Raw genomic sequence first — 21913 nt, forward strand, 5'->3', positions numbered from 1 at the left:
TATGATTCATACTTTTATATATTAGTTTAATAATAAAATGTGAATGCAATGAGTTAGTGAAATGTGAAATCTATTTACCATTAACCGTAAAAAGTGAAAATGGACACTTAATTGGGACAGACCAAAATGGAAAAAATAGACCTTTAATAGAAGACGGATGGAGTAATTATTTTTGTACTATACTTTTTTCAATTTAATTTCTTTCCTTGGAATTCAATACGTACTTTTTAGGAAAGCATATTTATCTTCTTGAAGAGGTAAATAAAATAATAAATCTTCTCAATTTACCTATTTCCCTTAAAGATGCTTTAAGGCACTGTTTAGTAATGGTTTTATGAAAAACGAATCCAATTCAATCATCTGAATTATTCGACAATCCGTAATCTGAACTATGAAATATGATCTAATATGAGAAATAGAGTAGTACAAAATTGCGTAAGATATACTCCTTTCATCCGAAGATAGTTGAGTCGTATTCCTTTTTCAGTTGTCCTAAGGTAGTTGGGTCATTTCTTTTTTTACAAAAACTTTTTCATCTCTCAAACTTTACACTCTTATTTTATTCATTCTCTTACTTAACTCTCTCAAATTTAACTTTAATAGTACACCAATTTCTTAAATCTTGTGCATAAAAATGCTTCAACTACCTTCAAACGGAGGGAGAATAAAAATCCGAAAATCTGATAACCGAAATTATGACAATTTAATTATTGAAATAAAAGAATTTAATATCAATTGAATTGTTCTAACACAATGGTTCTATAATTCACATATGTTCTATGTAAATTAAAAACATTTTAAATGAATAGTGATTTTTAATCTAAATAATAAAATTATAATTACCAGCAGGTAGCATGATTCCATGGTAATTTGAATAATAAAAAAATATTTTACTAATTTTAGTACTTCCTCCGTCCCAAGGTAGTTGAAACATTTCTTTTAGGCACGAGATTTTAAAAATTGATTTATTAAAGGTTAAAATGGAGAGACTAAAGTAAGAGAGATTAAAAGAGAGTAAAGTAAGAGAGACAATAAAGTTTGAAAATTGAACCAAAAAAGAAAATGACTCAACTACCTTAGGGCAAGCTAAAAATAATTACGACTAAACATTGGTACGGAGGGAGTATAAAAATAGATTAATTTTAATAGTATTCACCTCTTTCTAAAGAGAAAGTTATCTCCCATTACATTTATTGTAGTTTGCCAATATAATTTTAATGTCCTTGTAATTTAAGAAGTTTCTCAAATTCGATTAGTTCATCTGTATCACGTGCTAGAGATAAAAACGTAAAAATTTGTTTGCCAGATTTTATTAGTTCATCCGCATCACGTGCTAGAGATAAACGCTTAAATATTCGTTTGTCAAATTCGATTAATTCATCCGCATCATGTTCTAGAGATAAAAAACTTAAATATTCGTTTGTCAGATTTGATTAGTTCATCCGCATTACGTGCTAGAGATAAACGCTTAAATATTCGTCCCTTTGAGTGTTTATCTCTATCTTTAGAATTTATGTACGCACGAAATTAACTTTCTGTCACATGCGTTGTCTGTTGCAACTAAACATGCCCACGGTTCACGAACCGGCGGTTCCGGTTCGGAACCGCCGGTTCCGGTTCGGTCGTCTTCGGAACCGGAACCGAACCGTGAGGCTATTTCACGGTTCCGGTTCCGGTTCGAAAACCGGCGGTTCCGGTTCCGGTTCGGAACCGCCGGTTTTCCGGCGGTTTTGGCGGTTCCGGTTTTCGAACCGGCAGAACCGCCGGCTCAATTTTTTTTTTTTTTTTTAAATTTGAAATTTGGCTTTATACAATAAATCGGAACAAGACAATGCATAATTCAAGCACAAATAAGACGAATAAGGAGAAAATGAAATAAATTTTATTGATTTTGAGTTGTAACGGACAACGATACATTACAATTTACAATACATAAGTATACAATACAACAACATACAACAATATAATATAATTTACAAGTGTCGTCGCCTCGTGGGACTCGGAAGGTAAATAAAAAAAACATGAAATGGGGGGGAAAAAGGAAAAATTGAAAAGGGCTTGGGATCAACTTAAACTTTCAAAGTTAAACTTTTCAAATTTAAGTTGAGTTGCCTACGTATCCACAATTTTATTGAGGAATCAAAGCCCACGTAGTTCTCTTACCTTAGGATCAACCATTTTTTCTTGCAAAATGTTGCCCATTTTCTAAGCAAACACATATCAGCACGCCATATACACATTGCTGCATTTCTAATAGGGGCAATTTGATCTTCCAAAGCAATCAATGCATCTCGAACACATTGATTGCTTTGGAAGATCAAATTGCCCCTATTAGAAATGCAGCAATGTGTATATGGCGTGCTGATACGTGTTTGCTTAGAAAATGGGCAACATTTTGCAAGAAAAAATGGTTGATCCTAAGGTAAATTGTACTTGAAGATCATTAAAATATATTCCCCATTTGATAAATATCTTATTGGTGAAAAAGTGGGTATCTTTGAGGCAGATGGTACTGGAACACAAATTTATATATGGAATCTGGATGATACTTCAAGATCATATATAAATTTGTGTTCCAGTACCATTTGCCCCAAAGATATCCACTTTTTCACCAATAAGATACATATCAAATGGGGAATATATTTTAATGATACATTACAATTACAAATAAAAAAACATGAAATGGGGGGGAAAAAAAAATTGAAAAGGGCTTGAGCTCAACTTAAACTTTCGAAGTTAAACTTTTCAAATTTAAGTTGAGGTGCCTACGTATCCACAATTTTATTGAGGAATCAAAGCCCACGTAGTTCTCTTACCTTGCTTACCTTTTTGGTCGGCTGTGCTCGCCGTTCACCGCCCCCCGTCGACTCATTGCTAATGTTGAGTGCTCTCGCTTCTGACCTCGTCATCGCCATCGGAAGAAAATTCTTCACCATCACTCTCTACACGGAAGTCGAAATCCGGCTCTTGTGCTCTCATGTCCGCCTTTGCCCAATCGTCAAGTAACATAGTGGCTTCCATGTTCTTGGCGGAGAGATTGCTCCTTCTGTTGTCTAGGACACAACCGCCGACACTAAAAGCTTGTTCAACGGCGACGGTGGAAGCGGGAACGGCGAATATCTCCTTAGCCATGATGGAGAGTATCGGAAACTCTTTGTCATGTGTTCCCCACCAATTAAGGACGTCAATTTGTTGAGTAGGAGGACCTGCATCTTGAAAAATAGAGCGCGATTCCAAATATATATCTAATTCACTAGTCGCTCTAGTCCTATTGGTTGTAGTACCGTATAGATCTTGCAATTGTGATACTACGTCGGGATCAATCATGATATTGGTAAAATCCCCTCCACCAAAATCAAATGTAGACGGACTAGGAGGAGCACGTACCTGGTGAGCGGTGTTATACCGCATTTCATATTCCGCGTAGAGAGAACGAAGTGCACTATCTAACCTTAGTTTGATTTCATCAACATCCGGAATACTTAGTTCGAAGCATTCTCCTCTTGTCAAGCCCATTTCGCGGAGTTAAGAAAAATCCAAAGCGTGCAAACAACCATAGTACATGTCTAAAATTTTATAAACACCATGCAACTTCCACTTTGGATCCAAGCATTTTGCAATCAAAAACACATTTGGAATACGTGAAAAATATTTTAACCATTTTTCAACCATGTAAAACAAAATAGCCTTCAACTCAATGAATTGAGTATTTTTCACACAAGTTTTAAAACCAATTGCCACATACATGCAATGCTCCAAAACGCGCACAGAAGTAGGATAATAAACTCCGGATAACTCAACAGTGGCATTTTTGAAAGCGCGGAATAATCGAAATAAATCCATGCTGTGGTCCCAACAAGCGGGTATCAAAATCAAATCAGAAGGAACATGAGGACAACTTCTAAAAAAATCACATAAATACTCAATGTGGTTCAAAGTCGACTCCAACATATCATATGTCGAGTTCCAACGAGTTGAAACATCCAAACGAAAGTTGGTGTACCTGCATTGCTTACCATGACAATATCTCTTCCAAGCTCTACCAATAGGAGCTTTGTTATGAATCAACTTCACAGCAGTTCTAATAGGATCAACATACTTTTGCCACAAATCGATCGCATCTTGAACACACAAATTCAAAATATGGGCAATACATCGCACATGAAAATATTTACCATCAATAACAGGAGAACATGCACTGATTAGTTCATCTATGCTAGCAGTGTTAGCGCTAGCATTGTCAAAACCAATAGAAAAAATTTTATTGATCAATTGAAATTCATTCAAAACTTGAATGATCAATTGAGCAATTGCTTGTGCAGTGTGTGGTGCGGGAAATTCCCGAAATGCAATCAAACGTTTGTTTAAAGTCCAACTGTGATCAACGAAATGCACAGTGATGCCCATATACGAATTTTTACAAAAACAATCAGTCCACACATCAGAACAAATAGAAACTTTATGCCCTAAGTTAATAATAAACGTACCTAATTGCGCCTTCTTTTCCATGCATTGTCGAACAACGGCCCGAGTCATTGAAGTTCGACTCAATTTTTTTGCAGCGGCATTATAAACTTGCCGCATACTCGACTCAAAAGCATCGTTATCAAAAGCATTGAATGGAAGATGTTTCATAACGGCAAATCTAGACATCACATTAAGAGCATTTTTGTGATCATATTTCAAAAGAGTATTGCTACACGTACCTGATGTTTGGGATGAACCCGTCCCACTACCGGTCCCGACTCCATGTTGAAAGTTGAGTTGAGTTTGGGTTGGAGCGATACCAAACTCGACCGGATGCGCTTTCTCCATGTGACGGGTAAATGTACCGTATCCTCCACCCCTTCGGAATGTGTATACGTTTTCGCAATAGTTGCAATACACATTATAAGTGTTAGGATCGTTACTATCTTGTACCTTCTTGAAGTGTTTCACCATGATGTTGGAGGTTAAAGACCTGTCAGCTGGTCTAGGAGGTTGAGGAGGACGAGGTTGTCCACGACCACGCCGACTCCTTGGTGGTGGTGGGGGTGGCATTTCTTGAACCTCTTCTACCTCCTCCTCCTCCTCCTCCTCGTCATCATCATCATCGTCTTCATCAACATTCACAGGGGTTGGACTTTGTTGGGAATAGGCACCGCGACCGGGAGCACCACTACCGGTACCAACATAAGCATCGCCTTGGTATTGAGAGCGAGAGAGAGCAATAGCATGTGCCACATCTTGCTCTTCTCGAGCCTACAAAATAATATTTGTATTGTAAATACAAAATAAAATTATGAACAATAATGTAATGTAATTCAAAATTAATTAAATTAGTAGATAATAAATATTAACCTGCCACTCATCCATGTTCATTTGAGAAATTTCATCAATAACGGATCTCCGAGATGGCCTCTTGGCCTTTCCCTTTCCCTTATCAACACGACCTTCTCGGGATGAAGACATATTGCTATGTAGAAGTAGAAATGTAGAAATATGGAATAATATTTTTTTGTTTTAGCAATTGAGAAAGGAAGACAACTTATAGAGAACTACGGGAACAAGTATAAGTGTATAACAATGCGTAATAAGAGTAGCACTTGCGTAATTAAATGGAAGCACAATAGCACAAATGAGAAATTGGAGACAAAGAGAGAGAATTGGGAGATTGAAGAGAGAAACTCTTATTAACACAAGAGTGGGGTGAATGTAAATGAGGATAGAGGGGGGTATTTATAGATAAAAATGGGGGGAAAATGGAAGAATTTCGAATTTGAAATTTGAAAAAAAAATTCAATTTTCGCAAAAACCGGCGGTTTTTGGCGGAAAACCGCCGGAACCGCCGGTTTTCCGGCCAAAACCGCCGGTTCCCGGGCCGGAACCGCCGGTTCAGTCAACGAAACCGTCTGCAAAAGCTGCGTCATGTCGCCTCGTTTCTCGCGCCGCATCCGGAAGCCCTGAACCGGCGGTTAACCGCCGGTTAACCGCCGGAACCGGCCGGTTTTTCAGCTGAAAAGCTGCCGCCGGTTCCCCCATCAAAATGCCTCGAAATTAGCACCCGAACCGGCGGTTCGGCCGGTTAACCGCCGGTTCCGAACCGTCCGGAACCGCCGGTTCGGTCACGGTTCCGGTTCGAAATATCTTGAACCGGAACCGGACCGCAACCCGAATTCCGACGGTTCCGGTTCGGGAAAAAGTCCACGGTTCCGGTTCGGAACCGGAACCGGCGGTTCCGGTTCGGCGGTTAACCACCGGAACCGGAACCGGTGGGCATGTTTAGTTGCAACGTCGTGCTTAACATCATTACATATGCAAATAATTGATTAGATATGAGCTGTATATTCTAAATTTTGAAATTTGAATTTGGAGATTATAATTTTCATACTACTATATTTTAGTGACTAAGTGTGGCTGTTGATTTTCGTACCATATCAAAACTTGGACAACGTTACAAAAAATTAAGAATAACTTGACATGGGCTTAAGCCCCCAATTGAACCAAATTGTGTCCACCAATATTGAGCGTCGTAGCTTTGGGCCCGCGTTTATATCTTCGCTCTCTTGCACCGCTAAATCCGTGTCGTAATTTGGGCATATATTTTAGGTGACTATCCCATTTTTATGCAAATAGAAGGTTTTTGGAATCACATTGGATTTCGTAGTTTGGATTTTAAATTGTTTAGATCGGATTGGACCAGATTTCATAATTCGGATTTCAGATTGTTTGACTGTTTAGATAATCGAATTGGATTCACTAACGACGCCTTAGAGACTTGAGTTGCAAATGTTTACAGATAAACCCACTTCCCTCTGAATTGCTTCAAAACAAAATAAAAAAAAATGAGCAGCCAAACCAAACACAGCTACGGCGACGACAACAACAACAATAACACACACACAGCTTCCCCGCCAACCACCACCGTCACAGTCGGTAACGTGGAGCTCATCAACACGAATTATTAGATTATCTCTCGAGAAGCTGATCATCTACATGGAAGCTTCGAGAAAGGAAACTGAGGTGAAGGCTTGAAGAAGCTCGAGTTCACAGCTGTCATAGAGAGTTAGAGTGTTATTTTTCTGTTATGCAGTTGTTAGTTTAGATTAGAGCTTTTATATTCTGCTCTTGTGGTATGATGTACACCAAGCAAGCATCCTTGTAGTTGTATGTATATAAGGGGCTCATGCTTGTATTGAGAAATATTCATTCAATAATACAAAATCAAGTTTCTCCACTATTCTACTCTTCTTCATCCTTCGGTATCATGCCATCTTTACCAGTTTATGAGGAATGATGATCGCAAAGCGGCTAGGGCTGTCCCAGCGATGGATGCGGTGGTGAAGGTATTTTGTTTCCACACGCAGCCCAACCGTGGCAGAGAAATCGGCAGTACAGTTGGACCAGCAGCGGCTTTGTTATCGAGGGTTTTGACGAACGCACACTCACCTGAAGAAGAGGGGCTCAGACACCAAATATGTAGCTACCGTGCTTGCAATTGGGGAAGAATGCGATATCGGTGAGTGAGGATTTCTTACTGAGTTTTGTTTGCAGCTTTTACCCGGCAAAATTCAAATTTGTGGTACTCCATTAACTAATGCTTTACTATCATTTTGTAAACACATTGTGCACACACACTTCACTCATGCTTTACTATCATTTTTACTCAACAAAGAATTTGAAATTGAATACTAATTCAATTTATTCAAATTCAGTTCCGTAGATTCAATACCGAATGGACCCGTTGTGAAATTTTGATTGTTACAAACCGATGCAGCCATCAATTCTGGGGGACCTGTTTTCAATGAGAAGAGAGGGTGTGTTGGGATCGCGTACGAGGATGTTGAGAATGTTGGTTGTGTCATACCCACGCCGCTCATTATGCAATTCATCCTAGATTATGATAAGAACCGAACATATACTGGTTTAAGTTTTCTTCTGGCCTTCTCTTATTTTTTCGTGGTCTCTTTCTAGTTGGATAGCCAATATTTGTTGACAGAATTCTTCTATCTTGACTCTTGAGGGAGAATGGTGTTTTAGATTTTGGAAAATGATATACTAATAGACTAAAATATATTTTTAAAAAAAGTTTTACTCTGTTTGTCCCAACTAAGTAAAGGCATTTACCTCTGTCCCAACTAAGTAAAGGCATTTCTTTTTTTGATAAAAAATAAAACATCCAATTAGTATTATTTTTTTTCATCATCTACTTTACTTCTCTTTATCTTTCTTACTCTATTATTCTCTCATACTTTTCAACACAATTTCTTAATCTTCGTACCAAAAATTTTGACTCAACTTAGTTGGAACGGAGAGAGTAGTATTTTAGTAGTATACTATATAGGTACTTCCTCAAGAACGATTAAAACTCAATGAAAACAAGGTGGATTTGGATAAGGATGGATGAATGACGAATGGCGTGGTATGAAGGAACCGTTGATAAGTCAGGAACTGGAATGATTGACTCCACAAATGATTGTGAAATGTCATTTAATAAACCAGATAAAATAACTCAATGAACTGAAAATTTAAAAGAAAAACTCAAAAGAGATAAAACTCATCATAAAATTACTATTCAAAAGGTGCATCTTTGTAGTCCAACAATGAGAATTTTGTATTGACGAAGAAATCATAAACTTATGATAAAATAAAACTTTAAAAAAATAACTAGAAATAAATTACTAAGAGGAAAAACCTAATTAATAGAAGAAGAGAGTATCAAAATCAATTAATATTGATTAATATCTTTTCATCTACCTATTCTAATTATCTAGTAAAGTTATCAAAATATTTTAAGGATATTAGAAAATTAATGTATGCATCAACCATGAGCACTTGTTTGCAGTTCTAATGATTATAATATACCATGTTTCTAGACAAGGAAAGTGTTAGAAGTGACCGTCAAGTTGATCAAGCTGTTGATCAATTTGGCATAATGCATCTCAAGTCACTTTGATCAAGTTGCTGATCAAGCCGCTGCATGCCAAGTTGATCAAGCTACTGCATGTAATGCTGAGATTACTAACCATGGTGATCAGTGTATGGCAACAAAGCAAGATGCACGTGATAAACAAGTGATCAACTCCACACGAGCCAAGGTGATAGATAAGACAAAAGAGAGGACAAAAGTTGGTACATCAAAAGAACCAATCAGAGAGCTCACACGAGCTACAGCTGTGATTGAGCCAAGCATGCCAGCTAAGGTGGAGGACCACCGTTGTACTTGGAGAGACGTGTTGCTCAATGGAATGAAGAAGAGAGAGAGTTTGCAGAGTTTGTTTTGATTAAGAAAGTAAAGCATGTTTAACTTAGCATAAAAGTAGATTAGTACAATGTTCTAGATCATTCGAATGGAGAATATATGTATTGTATCATGTTACATTTGAAGATATAAAAAATGTGGAATTGAAAGCTTTCTCCAAATACATTTCTAGCATGTCTTATTTCTTCTTCATAGCTTCCGCCGCTTCTTTTCATAAAGGAAATGAAATTAATATACTAGTATGCATTAACTATCAAGTATTATCTCATGCTGTTTTTGTTCTTATTATTATTAATATACTTCCACTGACTTAAATTTAGCAATTATCTGCCTAATCCTTATTCGGAGTCACTGACACGAAGTATTCGGGTTCCCAGATTTCGGGGCTGAGTGGCAAAAGCCTGAAAATCCAGACTTGCGTTTGTATGTGGGGATGAAACCTGATGAGAAAGGTGTATTGCAAATGATGGAACAGGTATATGCTGACTATAACTAAGTGAATTACAGTGCTACAAGATTCATAACAATAACATCATTTTTGGGATGCAGTTCCATTTAGGCATGGTGAGCGCATACTGCTGTAATTCAAGTTCTGCGTAATGCTCAAACTCTGAAGCTCCAAGTCAAGTCAAACTTGAGATGCACACAAGGAGGCTCGTTCCTGCTCACACTAAGGGGAGACCTCCTTCATATTACATTGTTGCTGGTTTTGTTTTTTCAACTTCCATACAACACCAACAGCTAGCATGTATTAACATCCAATAAGGAGGGGTGTTAGTCTAGCTTTATTATCTTAATTACTTTTCTATCCATGTCTCCGGTATGGAAATGATTACGAGTGCCAAACTCCAAACAAGTTATTGGACAAACTTTCACATGGATGGAATGCCCCAGTCACGGGATGAACAAATCGTCATTGTTTCTCAGGTTAATCTTGACTACACCATAATGCGTATGTTCAATGTTGCAATATCGGCTTGTGAAACTTGCAAAAGGTGCTTGCGGCTGACATCAATATTGGATATGAGAATATCTTCGACACCCAGGTTAGTGGTCAAGGATAGAGATAAATGCTACTATCAACACAAAAATGAGTCTATATTTGATAAATTGATATGAACCACTTGTGTTTGTATGCGTTTAGATTCTTGCATTCAATGGTGAGCCTGTGAAGAACTTGAAGAGTTTGGCTAGCATGGTGGACAGCTGCAATGAAGAATGTTTGAAGTTTGATCTGGTATATGAAAAGGTGAGCATTCTATGTTGGTTGTAGTATTGGCAAGTATAGTTATTTGTTGAACGCCTTCAATCTTCTTGTTGTTGGTGCAGCTTGTGGTCCTCCGGACGAAGACTGCTAAAGCCGCAACCTTGGACATTCTGGCGACCCACTGTATACCATCGGCCATGTCGGATGATCTCAAAGCATAATACTATGCATATACTCCGTCCAATCGAAAAATAGTCACATTTTTTTTCATTTTTAATCCGTCTAACCAAAATAATGAAAATAAAGTATTGATTATCGCAAGTATTATGTTATAAATAAATGAAAATTACTCCATTCGTTCAAGATTAAATATTTCACTTTTACTCGGTATGAGTTTTAAGAAATTTAATGAATTAATGTGTATTCTATTTTTAAAATTTTATTATGTGGTTTATTATATAAAGAGTGGAGTTCATAATTAGTAACTAGAAAATAAGGTTTGCACTTTTTTGGTCCATGAAGTAGAAAAAATCACATTTCAGGAACTTGCAGAAGCAAAAATCACACTCAAGGTGTCTCGTCTAACTATTTTGCCCCAGAGGCCATGACGGATGCATAAGTCATTTTGTTCATCTCATTATCACTTTGTCACATCAATCATTTAGTAGTGTGATAACTAGAAATCAAATCTCAACTACTAGATCAAAAAATGGAAGGTTGAGATTGAGTTTAAAATTTTTCGAATTTGAAAACACGGAATTTACTATAAGAGCGTTTTAGTTCATAAAATCTGCTATTTATTCAAAATGAACTAAAACACCATTGGAATGAACCAAAACACCCTCAAGATTTGGATTACTTCGGATTTTAAAATATTTCATCCGATCAGAAAACCCAAATTCATAACCGAATTCTAAATTTCAATTTGATTCAGATCATATTCTTGAATTTCAGTTTTTTTTTGTTCTAACTCTAATTCAAACCACCTAGGTGTTGTGGCCGAGAGTCCAAAACAGAATACAAAATTACAAGTAATGATACAAAAACAGTGAAACATAGAGAACGAATTAGACATGAGAATTTACTAGAAATGCCATCTTATTAGGGCACCCGCAACGCTGTGCCGTTGCGGTTCCTATGCCGTTCCGGCGGAACGGTTCCGCGGCGGCACGCGTTGCAGCCTACGTTCCGTCGCCATTCTGTGCCGCCCTCGTTTCTATGCCGTGCCGCGTTCCGTTCCAGAGGAACGCGGAACGAAACGTTCCGCCACGCGCCTAGGCGACGTGGCGGCCTCCCATTCGACGCGTGAAGCCCACTCGCTGCCCCGCGAGTGGGCTTCGTCCCGGTGACGCAATAATTCAATTTTTTTAAAAAAATACGAATTTAATTTTTTTTTTGCAACGGTAATGTGACCGTTTTTTTATATCCGTTTTATTTTTTTATTATTATTTATTTATTTATTTACTCTATAAATACTCCTATTTCATACTCATTTCAATCACAAACACACATCTATTCCTCTCTATTTCCACCCCAATTTTCATCTCAAATCAACTCTCGTTTCCTTCTCCTAAATTTAATCAAACTAATGGATCCTTTTGAACAAATGCGTCAAATATTGCAACAATCACTTGAAGAAGATCGACGACGGGAGGCCGAAGAAGCCGCGCCGCCCCAACGACGCTCCCGTACGTACATCCATCGTAACCGAGAGGAAGCCGCTGCAAGGTTAGTACGCGACTACTTCTGCGATAACCCGGTTTGGGGAGATACGTACTTCCGTCGCCGTTTCCGCATGGGGAAACCTTTATTTCTCCACATCGCGAATACTTTGGCAGTCCGGGAAGAGTTCTTCCAGGAAGGGTACGACGCGGTCGGCCGTCCCAGCCACACGACGCTGCAGAAATGTACTGCAGCAATCCGCCAGCTTGCCACTGGACAAACGACCGACATGTTCGACGAATACCTCCACATCGGAGACAGCACTGGGCGAATGTGCTTGCTCAAATTCTGCAAAGGCGTCCGGGCAGCCTTCACAAACGAATTTCTCCGGAGGCCAAGCACGACCGATTGTCAGTTCCTGCTCGACCTTCACGAAACAGTGCACGGATTCCCCGGGATGCTCGGCAGCATCGATTGCATGCACTGGCAATGGAAGAATTGTCCGGTGGCGTGGAAGGGGTCCTACACGAGCGGCCACAAAGGCACCCACCCAACCGTTATACTTGAGGCCGTTGCCGACTACCGCCTTTGGATCTGGCACGCGTACTTCGGGGTCCCCGGGTCGAACAACGACGTAAACGTGCTCCACCAGTCCGACCTCTTGACCGAAGTTTTGGATGGTAAAGCGTCGGCCATCAACTTCGTCGCCAACAACCGGCTTTATAAAATGGGGTACTATCTCGCCGATGGCATCTACCCGAAGTGGCCTACCTTCGTGAAGACGTGCAGTGGGTCTGCGAACCCAAAGCAGGCTCTTTTTGCGCAGAAGCAGGAGGCTGCTCGCAAGGATGTGGAGAGGGCGTTCGGGGTTCTCCAAGCGTGCTTCAACATCATCAAAGCCCCGGCTCGTACGTGGTTCATGGAAAACATGGTCGACATCATGTATACGTGCATAATCTTGCACAACATGATTGTCCAAGACGAAGGACCCGAGGCGGGAAATTGGTTCGACGACGAATCCCCCGGAAGCTCAACCGCAAGTAGTCCGCCTCGAAGTGGAGCGCATCCGTCTATACAAGAACGGTTATCTATTCGTGCAAGGACACGCGACTCTAGTGCCCACACCCAACTCCAACAGGATCTAATTGAGCACATTTGGGCAAATTTTGACGGATGAAATTATTAAAATTGTGTACTTTTATTTTTTTAGGATTTTAATTGTGTGCTTTTTATTTTTTTAAGTTTAAGTTGTAATTTTTTTTAATGTTGTGTGTTTTTTAATAAAGTGTGTTTGTTTTTTATAAAGTGTGTTTATTTAAATTGAATTGGGTTGGAAATTAAAAAAAATGAAATTGAATGAATAGTAATTTAAGGAACGGTTAAGGAACGAAGGGTTGCAGGTTCCGTTCCATAGTTAAGGAATGGAGTAAAAAAGTACAGTGGGACCCTCAAATAGTAGTTTAAGGAACGGTATAGGAACGGCGTTGTAGATAGCCTTAAGAATATCTATAAGAGACGATGAGATGGCATAGATTATGGAAATCCACACTATTGTCAGACCACTCGGTACACATGGATAATCTCCATCGACCACGTAGTACCATTGGCTGAAAGATGAGGTGATTGACAGATTCCTCATCCTCCTTGTATGTACTTGTTTACTTACATTTTCTATAAATATATGTCATCTTTAACAACCTAGCCCATTTCTGCTCTCGTTCTATGCAATTCGAAAATAGGTTAGAACAGCAACCCAACATGAAGTACAGCAAAGCCATCACAGCTAAACCTTCATATGAAAAACCATTAGCACCAAATTCGACAGAAATCTACTCGTAAATATGTGGGTGAAAAAAGAAGAATAAAAAGTATAAAGAGAAGAGAACGATGGGCAGTAAAAGCTCAAATTCACAAGGGCTTGTATAACTATGCACATCGATCTTCGGTATATCTTGGCGCCAAAAGCTTGTGCTTCTCCAGCAGTCTATGTACATGTGGATTAGGACCTCCATCCTTCCACTAGGGAATGATATCACTGATATTCAGAAGAGGACTTCAGCGACCGGGTGGATAAGAAATGAGTTTCCCAAACAACTCCGCGGTTTGAAGATTATTCCAGCTGAGGGGCTCAGAACCTGCTGCAGAGCTAGGACAATTAAGATACTTCAATTAGGTCCACATTAAACAAGTCCAAAGATTTAGATTTTGAATGACATGGGTTTGCATAGGTAAACTGCAAAATCACAAGTAAAATTTTCCACAAATTTAGTATTGTAAAAAAACATATGGACTAAATAGCTATTGTCGGCATCAAAATCTTTGAGACCCTACACATTATGTAAAGAAAATTATCAGAGGATATGTGGGAAGTCAAACCTAAATGGAAGGGCTGATTTGAAAACTCTGCTTTAAGAACTATAGTGTTTACAAAACACACCGTTTCAAGTGGCAAAAAGTATATTTGGCATCTACAGCATTGTAAAGACACGTTACTGTTATAATGAGATTCCTCACAGACAAAAGCAAAAAAGTAACCGTACGCTATCCCATGTTCATTGAGAATTGGGGAACTTAGAAGACTTCAAACTTTGGGAAGCTATTGATACCTCTAGGTTTAAAAGTATACTCCATTTTTAGCCATTGCTCAGCAAATTATAGACTCAAGTGGAAAACAAACTATGTTTCATATGCACAGAACTATATCTAGATCAGTCATGCCGAACAGTCAGCAGCATAGAAACAAGTAACTGTATTCACATGAAGTAACACCACCCACCATCAAAGTAAGAACAGGAAAGAGAAGCAAACTTACAGGACGTATGTTGAGCATGTAGCCCAGAAATTTACATTTCCTACTGCCATGATGGCTGCTTGTATCTGATCGTTTCTTTATCCCACCCTCCGTCAGGTTCCGCCCTCTTCACACCTGAAACTGGACAGAGCCTAGCTTGCTCCTCTGCTTGAGCATGCGAATTGATAACAGAGTGTAGACTTGATGAATGAGGCAAATTGTCTTCCCTGACATCACCTTCAACCGCTCCAGGGCCAGCATTGAGGTCTAGACCTTGTCTAACCCACTTTCGGCTGTTTTCCAATCCACTGTTACTGCTATTATCTGGAAGACCAACCATTATTGGTCTCTGAAATTGGGATGGAATTGCACTAACTGGTCCCAACAATTGAGAATTCACAGGAGGTGCAAAAAGCCTAGTACCAGATGAGGCATCTGCAAATGAGGTTCCGCCAATGGGAAAATTGGCAGATGATAGAGGAAAAGAGTGCCCATAAGGGAGCACCGGAAACTGGAAAGGACCAGACGGGAATGAGACAGCAGGAGATGAGGACAATACTGATCCACGGTAAACATCAGGCGTAAATGGAGATATGCCAGCATGGCCAAACATTCTCTGGGATGCTCCAGGTGGAATTGCTTGAAATGATTGGTCAGTTCGATCAAGTATATTTAATGGAATTGCCGCAGCTGAATAAGTACTAGCTGGAGGGAACCAAGACGACAAACTACCAAGTCCAGGATTATTTGCTCTAGGACCAATATAAGGCAACTGGGATGTCAAAGCAACTTTGAATTGTTGAGTGTTTCTTAAGTGCTCTGCACCACCATCATCAAAACCAGGCTGATCATTGAGATCAAAACCCCTTTGAACATCAGCATACGGTAAGCCTCCTGAGGGTTTGACAAGTACTACAGAACTCTCTTCATTATAACTCCGGCTGGTAGAACACTGTCCATTCTCATTAGATTCATCAACTCTATTCAAATCCAAATCCAGTCCACCAGAGCCAAGAACTGGTATAAAACCTGAACTTTTATTAAGCAATATCGAACTATCGTTAACCAAATAACAATCTCGAGAAGCTGTCTCGAAACTTTCATCTGGCTCATTTAGGTCTACATTAAGATCTATATCCAACATAGCACGGCCACTTTTACTGGTAGAAGCATCACGTGAGAATTTGGTTGTAGCCAAAGGCACTTCAATAACCTTTCTTGGTTCGGCTGGGCGAAATGCACTAGTGGCAGCAGATCCCTTCCAACCCAATTCCCCTTTACTTCTCAAAAGGTCCTCTGGAGGAACAAAGGGGCCTTTTGCAGCAGCAGCCACTGTAATGGAAGCAGGATGGAGAGTAGGAAAATGGTTTACAGAAGCTTGCAGGCTGTTGGACATCTGAACAGTTGTTGAAAAAGAGGCCGCCAAACTCCCTGGCTCCCCATATTTTCCATCATCAACACTAAACCCTTCATTCAGATCAAACTTTACTCTTGCATCTGGATCTGCTCTTGCTGCAGCAGAGGGCACTTCTGAAGCAGATTCTACTTCATCGACTTTAATTGCAAGAGGTTTTGATCCTCTAATGTTTTCATTTGTATGCCCTTCGAGAGAAACAGAAGCAGGAAAGCCTGTCTCAGGGAGTGAGACCGGCTCGCTGATCTCTTTCTTTTCTGTAGCTGTTTCCATATTATGACTTCTAAGACCATCACCAGTGGAACATGAACTAGCAGTACTACAGCCATCAATGGCTGTGTTTCTGTCAACTCTCCGATTGATGATAGCCCTTTCAACATCACTAACACACGTCTTGATATCCTTTTCATCCATTTCACTGACTTTGACTGCATCACCAGCTTCAGAAAATATCAGGTGTGATGAGGTATGATGTGTCTTCTCATCACTAACTCTTTCTTTGAGTTCAGACTTTACAACTATAGCAGTGATTTTCTTCATCGAGTTAGTACCCACCATCAATGCATCCTTTACATCACTCTTGCAGTCCATATTACACAATTGATTCGTAAATGCATCTTCAGCCATTGCTATCCCCTTAGCTGTGTCTGAGGGATCATCACCAGACTTGTAATCAGTCCCAGCAACACTAGTTCCATCTTTTTTACAGTCGCCAATGTTATCCATGCCATTGCCTGATGGGGTATTTTCCTCCTGGAATTTTTTATCAACTTCATCTCCAGTCTTCTGATTGGCATCAGTCTTTTCAGTCAAATTCTTACTAAACTCCCAATTAGGGTCAGCAGTGCTTCTAGAATCTCTGCTAGCAGCGTCATAGGGTTTGCTTCCCTCTCCAGCTCGCATGTCTGCAGAAGTATGTGATGGATGACAATCTACGTCCGTAGAGAATGATGCTTGTTTAGACAGATGTAATCCATCTTCAGAGAATGAACCATTTAACAAAACCTGTTTCTTGTAAACACCATCTCCGTCATTGCAAACCTGCTGACTTTCAGTTCCTCGAATTTCATCTTCAGGGGAAGGCTTTGATTTTGCATCATCATTAAAGCAAACTCCCTCTGCTGCAGGTGTGCTTCTTTCAGTTGAATCAGAGGGCGAAACAATTTCTGATCTTGACATTTCCCCAGTTGCCACACTAGCCAGTAAGTTCATCCCTACATCATCCTCGGGGGACAATGAAGAGTGTGCTTCAGAATATTTAACGCAGCTTTCAATTAAAGCATTCATGGGGCTAAAAGAAGTTTCATGCAACTTTCCACACTTCAGTTGGTTCTTTTTTGGGCCTTCCATAGGTCGACCGGAGTCTTCGGTTGATATACTTTTCTCTTCTTTGATATGTACAGCAGCTGACCCAGCTCCATCACCAGATCCAGTCACTACATCTTCCTTATCATTAACTCGACAAGATTCAACATTCGTGTCAGGGCTAGCATTACATTGGAGAGCATCACTCTTCGCCCTTGAATTATTGTCAAACTGATCAAGTTTGTCTGAAATCACAGGTTGAGATGTTTGGCTACTCAGAGCAGAAGGATCTTCGGGAGATACTCCCCTGACACCTTGACTTGGGCTCTGTGACCGGTTTGGTATCTTAACAATTAGCTTAGGATTGCCTGCTTCAAGCACTGGTCCATCGCTAAACCTTTCACTCACCATACCAGATTGAGATACTTTATCTGAGGTAGAATTTCTTATAGATGATAAACTTCTGCTAGAGCTGCTGTCTTTCTGAACTCCACTAACCCCTGGAAAACCACCACCTTTTCGATTTCGAGAACTACTGCTTGATATCTTAGATGCAGAAACTGCTGTCGAACTCTTTGCCTCCTCTTTTGTTGAAACTGAAGGACTGTAACTATGAGACTGATTTGAACTGCTGCTCCTATCCTCCCTAATTAGAGGGGCGTCAGGAGTGCCACTGCCACCGACAGAAGTTCCAGGTTGGCTCTCCTTAACAGATGCTGGCGGTGAAGATGGTTTTGCTGGACCAGGAGATGAAGAAGCAGACTTTGTGTTATTTTCTCCATGTGAGGACTTGACTGAAGTAGTTTTAGACGCAGAATGAGTGATAGAGCTTCTCATGGCAACATCAGATCCACTCAGTGTTCTGCTAGCAGCATGGGAAGCCTCTGGGGGGCGTGATTTGGAAGACCATACAGGTCCACCTTGGGCAGAACCAGTCTCTGCGTCAGTACTAGTCATTTCCGCCTGAACGCGTTTCTTCCACGTGTCAACTAAACTTCGAGCCTTCCTTTGAATTTCTACATTTTTATGTGATCGTAGATGATTCACAGATCTACCAATGTTGCATGTTTGAAGCGCAGGGAGGTTCACAGGAAGGTTATCTAGAGCGCGAAGTAAAACCAAAAGAAATTCCTCCACAGGTTTGTCACCATCCTTTGAATTGTTACCACCACCAACCTTCCCCTTATGGATCTCCTGCAGCCACTCATCAAATACAGATAAACCCTTCAACTGCACAAAACGATTGAGGCACTCAATCTTCTCAGTTGCAGCTACTACACCAGCAAGCATGGCACGGCTATTTAAATCCATTTTCTTCTCCACTCTATGTTGCATTAATTGTAATAGCTTCTCAACTCCTTCAAAGTCTACAACTCCACCTTTCTCTGTTATCTTTGCAATATCAGATTTTTTTTCAATTTTGTGCTGACCAGAGGCGCTATCATCTGTTTTTGAGAAACGTTCCCGTTTGACAGGATCCACTGAATGATCTCCTCTTTCCCTCTTCTTAACCTTGGTTTGAGAAGGAAAGGAAGTCCCACTATTCTGAGCATTCTCAGAACTAGGTTTTAATTGGGATGCTGAAGTTAGGCCATTAGCTTGTTTCGGGGATCGGCCACCAGGCTGCAATGTTCCATGCATTTCTGTCCTTGTTTTGTCTAAAAGCTGGTCTACTTCTTCTTGACGCTCCTGCAAGTCATGCACAAATGCGTTTAGAAAAAGATTCTGAGAGGATGAAAGAATCAGCATTGTGATCTTACCCCATGCGTTCCCTAATCAGTAAACAATATTACTAGTTATTAGTAAAAGAGAACAAGATATTGACAAACAACAATGACAACTAACATTAATGTAATCTTGATCTGTTAGCCACCATAAACACTTGTTTTCAATGTCATAGACGCGCCAGCAAACAAAAGAGGATGTCCCTGGGGGAAGTTCAGCACCTCTAGGAAGAAATGCAACTTTACAGGGATGAAGTAAAGAGGCAGCAAGAATCTCGTCTTTATGAAACGAGTAAAAGATTTCGTTTGGTGCGCTTTCCAAGAGAGAGCCTTTTCCGAGCTTTAGCTCAGCAGGTCGATAAAGCCAATTAACTCCTACCCACAAGTTATTATCTTTACTTAATGTCAACCGACGAATTAAACCAATAAAAGGCGGAGAATCCTGAGGGGGTTTGAAAAGACCACAATCACCAACGTTGATTTTGCGACCATCCTGCAAGAGAAGAAGATGACATGTGGTTGTCAAGTCAACTATTTTCCTGCAGTCTTAAAAGATAAACCTGTTGACAAGCCATACTAAGTAGCTGAAAAAGATGCAGCAGTTTCTTTTGGATGTGTAGTTCAGAAAATTATTCCAAATTACACTTGGTTGAGATTACCATAATACCATTCACCAAAAGCAAACATCATTAGATTCATCAGAAGTCAGAAGCATGCGTTAATGGCAAAAAGTATCAGTTATGTAGTATCATATAGGTAATATAAGGTGCACAGAGCCAACTTTTTCATACCTCTCTGAGAAATATAAAAAGTTGAAAACCTGATAGGCAAACTCACCTAATACAAATACAGATGAGGAACCTAATCTAATTCAAAAAACAGTGTCTAGGCATAATATGATCACCTCATAGCTCATTTCTTTCTTAACCATTATTGGTTATGAAGTTTTAGATAACCACTTTCAATTTTAATGATCTATAGTTTCTTAAGCAATCCTTACTCTTATAAATAAGATTTTCTAGGTTGTGCATGTTTGTATATAGTTGGTACTTAGTACCAATACTAATGTGACATGGTAAAGGTGGTAAACTACTCGCTATTAGAGGAATAAAGTTGCTTCTTTTGAAGTTTTGGCTAGTTGAACACTTGACTGTCCACTGCCAACAGAAAAATGCAAGATCCTGCCCCATCGGTAGAACTGGTACAAAATCCATTAAATTTGTACATGAAGCAGAAGGATTATTTTCATCTACGCATATGATTAACATAAATTTGTTTACAATTGAAAATAATCATGCCAAATCACAAAAAGCACATGTGAAATGTTTTAATGGTAAAACTTACGGATTAATGCATAAAACATCAATAGTTGTGACAGCCAGTATTGAACCAATCCCAAAAACTTGTTCGGCGAAAAAGTAAGTTAATTGATAGGAGACATGTATACGCGTATATAGGCATCTATATAACAGCACCCAGTAAAGTCTTCAACTGTTTGCAACGCTGCTCACGATGACAGCAAGTATATGATCATTTCCAAAATTGTAAAAAAAATGATTGAACGATTCTTGATATATTCAATCAAAACAACAGACCGATACAAGTAAAGAATCCAAAACTTTGACAAGAAAAAAAAAAGGAGTCCGCACCTTAAAAAACGAATTTGATTCCGCAGCAGTTACAGTTGGGTGCATATGCCAACTGATACTACGTTGTAGACTTCTGCAACTCCCCTCACCTTCCCTCCGAAACCTCCCACGCATAATAAAAATCCCTTCTTTGCATTTTTCCGAGATTCGACACAACCACAAAAACTGCCTTCAACCATCAATTCAAATCAATTGCCCTGAATCTTCACCCTCTCCGCTTCTCGCAAATCCAAAACCCTAAATATCTCGATTATTTAACCTCTTAACGAAACCCTATAAATTCCAGATTGCCAATCCAAAAACCCTAAACCATCCGAAATTAATAATCGGAAACGGCCTCAACGTCTGAAACTAGCTGCGTCTTCAATTGCACGATCTGCAAAACGCGGAAATCACAACTCATTTAACCTTCTGATCGAGTCAACATGCCATATACATAAACACAAATCGATGAATTAATCAGTAGATTTTCGGGATTTGGTGAGTCTATAAATAGGGCACAACTATGGGATTAGATGAATCTGATACAAGAGGGAATTTGTTTAGAAATGAACAGAGTGACGAAGGGAACGACGCAGTTCTTATTTTCTCATTGGGAGCACGGAATTTTGGGATAATTATGAATCTACTCCTTTCCAATTTAGATATCACATTTGTCGCCCCTATCCATTTCCATAAATATTTGTTGACTAATTTTCATTACTTTGATTTTCCTATTAAAGACAATTATTATTGTTCCTTATTTACTTTGATGGATTAATATCCATAATCTAAAAATGAAGAAGGAATAATAGACAATTTAAAAACGATATTTGGCACATAAGCCAACTTACCATCATCATTATTTATTTATTTTTATTCAACTATCGTGAAATTCTATTCTATAGATTTGGATCTGCAATTAATATTCACATCATCTC

At 39.4% G+C, this 21913-nt stretch overlaps 1 protein-coding gene and 1 pseudogene across 4 annotated transcripts; one reads left to right on the forward strand and one right to left on the reverse strand.

Annotated features, from left to right (window-relative positions):
- Positions 1-7746: 7746 nt before the first annotated feature.
- On the forward strand, positions 7747-10719 carry LOC121761562 (annotated as a pseudogene).
- A 3155-nt stretch (positions 10720-13874) lies between these two features.
- Positions 13875-21581, reverse strand: LOC121759971. 4 transcript variants are annotated; one of them, XM_042155561.1, is made up of 4 exons: positions 20994-21581; positions 19466-19837; positions 14923-19309; positions 13875-14245 (listed from the first exon to the last, which is right to left on the reverse strand). In XM_042155561.1, the coding sequence occupies exons 1-3, from the start codon at positions 21105-21107 to the stop codon at positions 14963-14965; spliced, it is 4833 nt and encodes a 1610-aa protein (XP_042011495.1). In that variant the 5' UTR covers positions 21108-21581; the 3' UTR covers positions 13875-14245; positions 14923-14962. The 4 variants fall into 4 exon arrangements, with proteins under 4 accessions (XP_042011495.1, XP_042011494.1, XP_042011493.1 ...); XM_042155560.1 differs by having other exon boundaries at positions 13875-14248; XM_042155559.1 differs by having other exon boundaries at positions 13875-14256.
- Positions 21582-21913: the final 332 nt, after the last annotated feature.

The sequence above is a fragment of the Salvia splendens genome, chromosome 13 (assembly GCF_004379255.2).
Source record: "Salvia splendens isolate huo1 chromosome 13, SspV2, whole genome shotgun sequence".
NCBI classification, from domain to species: domain Eukaryota; kingdom Viridiplantae; phylum Streptophyta; class Magnoliopsida; order Lamiales; family Lamiaceae; genus Salvia; species Salvia splendens.